At 34.9% G+C, this 9,841-nt stretch overlaps 1 protein-coding gene across 1 annotated transcript; it reads left to right on the forward strand.

The window, feature by feature from the left end:
- The first annotated feature begins 573 nt into the window (after nt 1-573).
- On the forward strand, nt 574-6,315 carry LOC110101130 (ADP-glucose phosphorylase). The gene is made up of 3 exons (XM_020828921.2): nt 574-1,069; nt 1,988-2,278; nt 5,784-6,315. The coding sequence occupies exons 1-3, from the start codon at nt 596-598 to the stop codon at nt 6,045-6,047; spliced, it is 1,029 nt and encodes a 342-aa protein (XP_020684580.1). The 5' UTR covers nt 574-595; the 3' UTR covers nt 6,048-6,315.
- The last annotated feature ends 3,526 nt before the right edge of the window (nt 6,316-9,841 follow it).

A 9,841-nucleotide genomic window follows, 5' to 3' on the forward strand; every position in this document is an offset into this window, starting at 1 on the left:
CGGGGAATACCTAAATGCTTGAGGATGAGTGAGCTTATAGGTTTCGTTTGTAATAATATTTTTATTATTTTCAGAAGTAATTTTTAGATATAAGAATTTCTAATTTAATTAATATTTTATTAAAAATCTTCTTCAAAAAATAATAAAAAATATCTCAAACAAAATCTTAATATCCTTCACAGATCCAGTAAAAAATTGGATGAAGAGCTCACTTATTGTAAAATCCTTTCCAAGCTATACCTGAAGCTTTAGCGGAGGTTGGAAGGAAGTAGAAAGAGGATGATGCTTCTGAATCTAAATAATTTCTCTCTAAAATCCGCACTCCAAAACTCTGCTATTTTATCAAAAGGAAAACAAAAGATCCCAATGGCATCAGAAGATAACAGAACACGGTGTGATCATCACTAAAGAAATATGCCAGAAAATTCACAGGAAGAGAGTAGATTCGTAGTAAGAAAATTCGAATCGGGTCGGGTCGGGTCGGGCTTTGAGACCAACACATAGATGGTGATACAACCCGACCCGAGTTGTCGGGGGTCTGTGGCTCTTTAGCCAACTTACCCGACTACTACCAAGTCACCATTCCCACCGTAAAATGACAGCCTCCTCGGCTTCCTCGGCTTCAACTCGACAGCCAGAGATCCGAAAAGACGCCGTTTTCAATCGCTTGGTCATCTTCTCACCGGCGAGATCTCGCCGCCCATCCGATTTCAAATCCCACTCCCCCACCAAATCTCCAAACCCTAACCCTAAGCATCTGTCCTGTCCCTTCTGCCTCGGCCGCGAGCACGACTGCGCTCCAGAGATTTTTCGCATTCCGCGTGACACCGACGACTGGAAGATCCGCGTCATCGAAAACCTCTACCCTGCAGTCCGCCGCGACCTCGAGCCGTCGTCGTGCTGCGAAGGCGTTGTGACCGGGTTTGGCTTCCATGACGTGGTGATCGAGACGCCTGTTCACGGAATTCATTTACCGGACCTTTCTCAGGCGGAGGTTGGCGAGGTGGTGCTAGCGTACAAGGAGCGCGTTTGCCAGCTGGCGAGGAATGGGCTGCTGGAGTATGTGCAGGTGAGTTATATGATATACCGAATTCACGAAAAATGTGAATTTTGCATTTTTGAACGAGGTCGGTTTATGAAAATACTGTTAAAACGAAATCCAGTTATGGTGATTTTGAAATTCAACTTAAAACGAATAACAATCATGCAAGTAACAGTAAAAAAAAAAGAGTTAAGCTTTGAAGGATAAACCTGTTGCAGTGAGACACTTAAAAATATGAAGTTTCCCTTACGGCAGAGATTTTGTCCATCATGCAAGTTTCTCGACATGTCTTGCTCCAGGATATATCACTCCATGGACGAGTTGATCTTTACAAAAGCATGGACCTTATGAAGACATTTATGAAATTTTTGTTAATCGAATGCATAAATGTAGATAGAGTTGAAGAAAACAAAAATAATTTTATACTTTTTGCAAAATTGGTCACAGAGAGAAAATTGAAGAAAAACAAAATTATGAGAGAAAGAGAGTTGCATCAATTGATGATTTTGATGCTCTTGCTCTGTCTATATATATATATGAAGCTTCCCTTACAGCAGAGATTTTGTCCATCTTGCAAATTTCTCAACATTTCTTGCTCCTAAGATATAACACTCCATGGCCAAGTTAATCTTTACAAAAGCATGGATCTTGTGAAGATATTTATGAATTTTTTTTCATTGAATGCCCGAATGTAGATAGAGTTGATGAAAACAAAAATTCTTTTAGCTTCTTTTCTATCCCTTTTGCATTTAAGTTTGCAAAAAAAAAAAAAAAAAAAAAAAAAAAAGAAAAATAAGGTGTCGTGCATTTTGTCTTGCAGTATATACTTGACCTGTTTCTGTGATACAGCTGGTACAATATTTTTAGTGTTCGTTGGATTGGTACTTGCTTCTTCTTGCCAAGGTTTAGGATGACGATTGCTGATTTATTTTCTTGAGTTTAAAGGTTTTCAAAAACTATGGTGCATCTGCTGGAGCATCAATGACTCATTCACATAGTCAGATTATTGGTCTTCCATTGGTTCCTCCAACAGTTTCTTCACGGCTTGATAGCCTGAAGGAGGTTTTTGATAAGTCCGGAAAATGTGGCCTTTGTGAGGCTTCAAGTGAGGACATTTTGATTAACGAGTCCAACTATTTTCTGGCAATTGTTCCTTTTGCGGCATCATTCCCTTTTGAGGTCTGGATTGTTCCAAGAGAGCATGCTTCATATTTCCATGACTTGAATGAACAGAAGGTAAGACATGTCAAATTCATACCAATGTTGCTAATTCGTGGGTTATTTTTGATGTGAAACGATTTAAGCATGCAATAAATTGCAAAATAATCAACACCGCATCCAATTTGGTTCTACTTTGACAACAAGAAAGGGCAAGTTGAATAGAATGTAGTTGTTTGACGGGTAATTAATTTTGGTTCATGAATAACTATGGAATATAGGAGGTTAAATGGTTCTTGAAGTTGACTAAGCTTAGAAACTGGAACTAGTCAAATTGTGATGGTTTGGTTTCCCTTTTGTATTTTCTATTTCACACATAAGTAGACTGTAATAAATATCTTAGTGTGAATACTATCCTGAATCTTTAGTGATTTCGTTCAATAAATTTGTCTCTTGAACCAGGGAATCTAGCTAAAATATATTACACTTTTTATTGCACATTTCCTAGTGCATTATGTTAAAATGAAATGCTATCATGTGAGTTATCTTTAATTGTGAGTTCTCTTAAATTTGGTTCTTAACTATACTGCAATCCGTCATATACAAATACCATTATACTATTTTGGTTACATATGACTATGAACACCTTCCATAGTGCATTATATCAAACGAACTGTCATGTGATAAGTAATATTTCCTTGTTATAATTGGTTCATTATTCATTGCACACTTTACAATAACCCTTCTTACATACAAATAACATTATTGAACAAATGAGAATTTATAAACTCATTTCTATGGACACATATGGTAGGATATGGTTACTGGTTTACTATTGAATCCCAACGGTCTAACAACCTGAGACAAACATCGTGTTATTTGTAATAATCTCCTGACCACAAGACAAGCCCTGGTGAGTTCTCGAGCGATACCAGTGCCTATACAAATCCTTTCGAACGCCTCGCTTGTATCTAGCTATCATTTTAACTCCTCAGGCATCCAGAAAACCTTTTTGATCCAAATCCGATAAGGATTAACCTTGCAACTTTAAAATATATTGCCAACTTCGACCTTACTATAGTAAATTTCTGGGGTCACTTAGCATTGCATATTGAACCAACATAAATAGGGTTTAATCTAAAACTACAAAAATTGTTTGGGAAAAAGTTTTTCATGGAATACCATAGTTCGATGTCAGTGATGAAATCATGGTCATTGGATTTAAGCCAATGGCTAAGATCAAGTCATATGGGAACGAGTACAGTTAGGTGTTGACCTCCATATCACTGCCAAAAGGAAAAAAAAAAAGAGAAGAAATTAAAATAAATACCATACCTGTTCTGCCATCCCACGACCTCGGCACGTCGCTCGCACGCCGAAGTCGCATCCTCGCACGTCGTCTGCACGACCCCCTTGTCGCGTTAAGTAGCGGAAGAATGAGAGAGTCGGGGCTCTCAGACTCTCGCAATCGCTCATCCCTCTCTCGGTCTTTCTCCTCCCAGCCGGATCGGAAGTCGACATTTCGATCGGAAGCAATACCGGAGCTCGCCGGCTGTGAAGATAACCTTCTACCTTTCGTGCTCTTCTTCCCTTCTCTCCGACGCCATCCCCTACCTGACAGGATCGGAAGTTACTACAGTTCGATCGGAAGCAACACGATGAGCTTGCCGCTGTGAAGTTAACTTTCTCCCGTACGTCGCTTCTTCGACTCCTTCGTGGACGTCCGACCTTGCGCCTTTGACGACTTTCCATTCATGTGGGATCAGAAGTCAGGACATTTTGATCGGAGCCAAGAACAGGAGCTCGCGGTAGTGTAGGTAACTTTCTCCCGTATCGCGCTCTTCTTCGGCCATACCCAGTGAACCCGGAGAAACAGAGAGAGGAAAAAGGGAAGATTTAATTTTGTTTTAATTATCATTAATTATTTTAGTAATTATTTAATTATAATTGTAATTAATATGTTAAGTATGATTAGTAATTAATTACTTTTCGGAGCTCACATTAGGATAGAAACAGGTTGTTAATTGGTTTATGGATGGCTAGTTATCAGTTGTTGAATAGGAAACCAATGGATGTTGCTTCTTTTGTCAATTCACAAAGCTGCACACATGCAAGCGGCTTCTTCACTGCTTTGCTTATCAAACTATAGCCACGCAACTATACTGCTTTCTTGTTATTTTTCAGAAATTTTTTGTGGTGAAAAACTATTTTTAGAAAATTAGATATGCCAGAGTGTGGTAGTTGTAAGAAAGCTTCATTTTGAATTTTTCAAAATAGAAAATATTTATAATATCTATAGTAATTTTATAAAGTTTTACAATCATCTTTATAAAAAATTGCAGCCGCTCCAAAAAGATTTTTTCTTTGTCATGGACCCTCAAATTTGTTGAAGTCCCAGGCTGATCTAGTAAACCTTGAACTTAAGACTTGCCAAGACTAATTCTTAACCTAACTTAGCTTGATTCAACTACCCTAGGCTAACTTAGCTCTCTCAGGATCACCCTAGAGGCTTACATTGCTTGCACAGATGCCCACTTAGTTAGTCTTGAGGTAATAACCCTAAGAGACCCACCAAATCAAGACCAACACTTCACATTTTGAGCCCTGGTGTGATCCCGACCAACAGCCACCACAAACCTTACTCATAGACCACCCTGTTGAGTTAACTCAAGAAATCATATAGCTTAGGTTGATCCTATGCAATCATATAGCTCAGACCTTTACTGTAACACGCTCTAACTGTCTAACTCATAGGGGAGAATTTTGATTAACTAGTTCGGGAGGAAAATTTTTACTGCTTTCTTTGGTAATTCATATTGTTTTCTTAATCAACACGTCTTTGTCAGAGCACTTCACGACTTTTGTTTGTAACCAAACTCCTGAATCTAATCCTAGTTGGCGTATTTTATCATCATTATGTCAGTGTTGAAGCCTTTATTTGTGAACTTTCGATTATAACAGAGACCCGTACCATCAACCATTTGGTTGAGTGGTATTGCCTTGATATCCAAAGCGAAGGTCCATTACAAAAAAGAAAGTTGATTTTTTTTTTTTTGTGGTGTAAAAAATTTTAGACTAAGGGTGGAACTGACATAAAAATTCGTTCCCAAAAATTCGTTTTGGGTCAACTCTTGGAATGTTCGGCTGGGTTTGTGTTAACTTAAGTGATTAAAAAAATTGGGTTAGGTCCAAGTCAAGTTAGAAATAATTATTTGATTATTTGATTTTCTTTGCAATGGAAAGCTCATATTAAATTGATTTTTTTTTATTATTTTATTGAGTTGTCTCCAAAATGGTGATCATGTTAATTTCTAGTTGAGGTGACTAACCTGATAGTTGGGTTTGGGTTAAAATTTTGACTAGTATGATAAAAAAACTGGGTTCATATTGATTGTATTTATGTTGGTTGGGCTTTCAATATACAGCCCTACTTTAGATCAGCTAAATTTTCTGTTTGCTGGGCTTTCAATTAACTAGTCATCCTATATTGGCCTGTCTGTTATCTTACATTCTATCCAACTTCATCTTGTATTTCCTGTGTTTTCATTTAAAGATTCTCATCACCACTTGATTTCCTTTTCAGGCTATGGATTTTGGTGGTTTGCTGAAACTTATACTTACAAAACTGTCAAAGCAGCTGAATGATCCTCCATACAACTTCATGATACATAGTTCACCATTCCATCTTCCACCTTCTCACTTGCCTTTTGCCCATTGGTTCATGCAAATTGTTCCCCAATTGAATGTTGTTGGTGGCTTTGAGATTGGAAGTGGCTGCTATATCAATCCAGTCTTCCCAGAGGATGCTGCCAAGGTCTTGAGGGAAGTTAATTGTACAATTAATTGAGCCAATTATCCTATCAGTGCAGATATACAGGTTTTCTTCTTGCCTCTTGTATTTATGTTAAACAAATAGAAAGGTCGTATCCTGTAAACTTTTTTAATTGCACCATGAAGATTTTACACCAGAATGAAATGTGTTCTTAAGAATAATGGATTGACCAAAATAGGCTTCATGATTGTATGGGTTTTATTCTAAAAAGTATGTCAGTCTTTTACCATTCTAATGGTTGGCTATGAACTTTTAGTGGATAGTATGTCTTGATGTTTATTTATTGTTGTGCTGAAAGGACTTTTGACATTATTGATGACTGTTGTGGGATGGAATAGACATAGCAGTAAAATCAGAGTTTTATTATATTAGTGTCGAATGAAAATTCTAATGCACAAAGAAGATTGAAGTTTTCTTATATTGAAAATCCTGGAAGAAAAAAAATCGTTGGACCTAGTACAATTCTACTATTGTAAGTTGAATATGACATAGGGTGTCTTTTTCTGTGATTGGAGAATTCATTAATGCAATATAATATATATGAATTGTATGACATATCTTTTATAATAGTTGTAGGTGCCTGATGTCTCACAATGATCATCAAAAGATGATTGATGGTTTATTTGGTCTTTCTCTTATAGGAGAGGGGGTTTGGTGATCGGAAGGGGAGTGTCTACCTTAATAATAATGATAGTGGGCCTTAGGTTTGGTGGTGACAATGAGCATCGACTTTTCTGGTGATGATGCCCGATTATGACGAACTTCGATGCTAGTGATGGTGGGCGTTGATACTATTGACGGTGACATAGGAAGATTACTTTTATATCTAAGTCGAGAGATGCTTTTTATCACAACACTCGGTCATATAAAGAACATTCCTGTGAATGTTTCCTCTGATGCATTTGGTGATTGGGGGAAAGTAATTTCTTTCACTAGTTTGACATGTGCAAGGATAAAGTGAGACTTGTGAGTGACAATCATATTGATTTGAATCTAGTTTATCTAAAGGCTAATTATAGGTTTAATTATAACTTGGCTAAAAAATTACATGGTTTTTCTTGTCATATTAAGTGGGTCAATGACATTCCTTTGCTATTATTATTATTTAGGAACACTATTAAAATCAATTTTCAATTCAATCACCCTCTCTCTTTAACTATATACACAAAGACTTTCCTACAATCTTAACAACTTTAGCAATCTCTTCTTAACATCATAAGCTTTTCAAAGAAACACTCACTCAAAGAAACACTCACTCATGAAGCTCCTTGTTGAATAAAGGTCTTTGAAGACTACTTGGACGACTCGTTGACTAGTCAGTAAAGTGGTGGCAGTAGCGGTGGCGGTTGCCAACCCTAATGGCTCATATATTAGAGCTAATTTTGAGTTGAGCTTATATTCGCTCGAGATCAACTGGGAGATTGTTTTTTTTTTTGTGTGTGTATAGATATATATTAAATTTATTTAATTTTAAAAATGAGTTATGTTAAAATATTATAATGATTGATTATGAAATTCAAATATAATGTTCTACTAAATTTCATAATATATCCGATAATAATAGATTTTGATATTCTCTTTATTTTTAAAATTTTATTTATTTATTTTTCACAAACGATTGGTTTATATAACTTGCACTATTTTTTATTATTATAAAATTATACCAAGCTAAACCGTTGATCCCGTCAATCGAACGACCATGATTTGTTTTATATTACACCCCGGCATAAATTCTTCTCCCAAAGCAAAGTTTAAGGAAATAAGGAATTTTTAAACCCGTTTTTTTTTTTAATTTTTCTAAGCTAAAATTTTTTGAACTAAAAAATTGTTTTAGAAAACATTAAAAAAACCCGCCCCAATGAAGTCTAAGTAATGAGATTATCAAATCTAGAATCGAATAATTATTTGGCAGATTTAATTAAATCAGTCCAATAAATCCACTGTATAAATTAAAACTTTTAACATCCTGATTATATTACATTTTAAATATTAAAATCTTTAAGTATACATTTAAATAACATTAAAGATGTCAAAATCGGATTGTTGGTCGGGTTCAAGACGAATCCGATATTGACCCGCCATTATTTGACACGACCAGAATTAGACCCATTTTTATAAAAAGGTTAGAAATGTCAATCCGGACCCAACCCGTTGGATTTTCGGGTTGACCCGACCCAACACAAAACCGGGAACATGTCCTATCCACGATGTGATTTGATGAAAGAAGCATGTGAATGGAAAAAAATGGTTATTTTTGCAACAAGTTCCCTTCCTTTCGTTGGTGTCGGCGTCATTACTGCTGATCCAACTAAAGACAACAAGCTTTCGTGGCTTCTGAGTCGACCAAAAGGAATGTCGTCAAAAAAGGTGAAGAAGTCTTGAAGAAAATAGTGTGAAATGCGTCCCAAATGAAGCCTCAATCATATCTAACCAACCAAAATATTTCATCTTCAATTGGTTGAATAAACAGAGAGGCTCACTTTTCAAAATCTAATTAAATTCAATAATCTTGGATTTTAAAAATTTTGAATTTATTTTAAAATTAATATTATTTAAACGTTAATTAATTATTAATATTATATATTCATCTCAAAATGAATTTAAATATTTTAAAATTTATCATAATTATACTTAGATTATATATCCTCATCCAAATTTTATACATTATCAAAATAATATTGCTGGAAAAAGAATTTTGTTTGGATATTGATATAAATCATATTAAAATGTGTTTAAAAATCGTTAGTTTTTTTTAAAGATTAATGTTGTATATAAAAAAATTATGGTTCCACTGGTCTTCCTAGTACAAGAGGTAAGTTATGATATATATATATATCATCAAGAAGTTCTATACAAAGGAATAAATGGCCAGCCCCTTTTCAACAAGAACAGCTCCCTAAGAAATAAGGTTTCTATTTATAATTTTTACAAATAGCTAAGCTAGTGCCATTGTACTGACCTAGGTAGTGTTGCGACGCTATTGAATTGACATGTTAGTTCATTAGTCATCATATCAATTCGCTAGTTCAGTCGTCAGTAACTGTCACCCGCCATGGCGCTGTGACGATTTGGCACTATAGCGCTTGGTCCTGGCACTGTGACACTCCTTTTTTAGCGCTTCTACGCCTTATAGCATTGTAGTGTTGCCTTATAGTGCTCTAGTATTGAGGATAAGCATAGTTTTGTGGTGCTCTATCTATGGCGCCGCGAGACTCTTTCAATTATAAAATATGTTTATTCGTTGCTACACAAATTGATAAATTAAGATAACTTTTTTTTTTTTTTTTTTGTGAAAATAAGTATAATTTGGATTATAAACTTTGAAAGATTAATTTTTTTTTTACTTGTCCTCAAGTAATTGATATCGTAATTGAATTAAAATCAAAATTTCTTTTGCAAAAATATGATATTTGGAAATTATAAAATCAATAATTTAAGTATTTATACACTAACATAGCTTGTAAAATTTTTCAGTAAAATAATTCATAATGACCTATTTTTAATTTTTAATTGATATTCCTTATAAATAAAACTCCAAAGAGTGTATATGATAGTTTTGACTGACTTACTTAGGGCTAATGATTTTTGGAATAAATGAAATTAACATATTTAGTTAATTCATTAATCATACTATAAGCTTTATTTAAGTATTTTGATTCTAATAATTTTTCTTAGAAGTATATAAGTGGGGCTAGACATTTCATGCATCAATTTTTAATAGTCCAGTATTTAACTTTTTTTGTTTTCAACTTTTTTTTTCTTTTTGTTTTTCTCTGTCTTTTGAATTGGGTAAGTATCTTATAATAATT

Source organism: Dendrobium catenatum, unplaced genomic scaffold (genome assembly GCF_001605985.2).
Source record: "Dendrobium catenatum unplaced genomic scaffold, ASM160598v2 fragScaff_scaffold_1220, whole genome shotgun sequence".
NCBI classification, from domain to species: domain Eukaryota; kingdom Viridiplantae; phylum Streptophyta; class Magnoliopsida; order Asparagales; family Orchidaceae; genus Dendrobium; species Dendrobium catenatum.

What these genes read in the sequence shown, in the direction of transcription:
- LOC110101130 (XM_020828921.2), top strand. Translation starts at nt 596, where the DNA reads ATGACAGCCTCCTCGGCTTCCTCGGCTTCAACTCGACAGCCAGAGATC. An exon ending in GGCTGCTGGAGTATGTGCAG is followed by an intron (nt 1,070 to 1,987) that starts GTGAGTTATATG and finishes TTGAGTTTAAAG; the next exon opens with GTTTTCAAAAACTATGGTGC. An exon ending in ATGACTTGAATGAACAGAAG is followed by an intron (nt 2,279 to 5,783) that starts GTAAGACATGTC and finishes TTTCCTTTTCAG; the next exon opens with GCTATGGATTTTGGTGGTTT.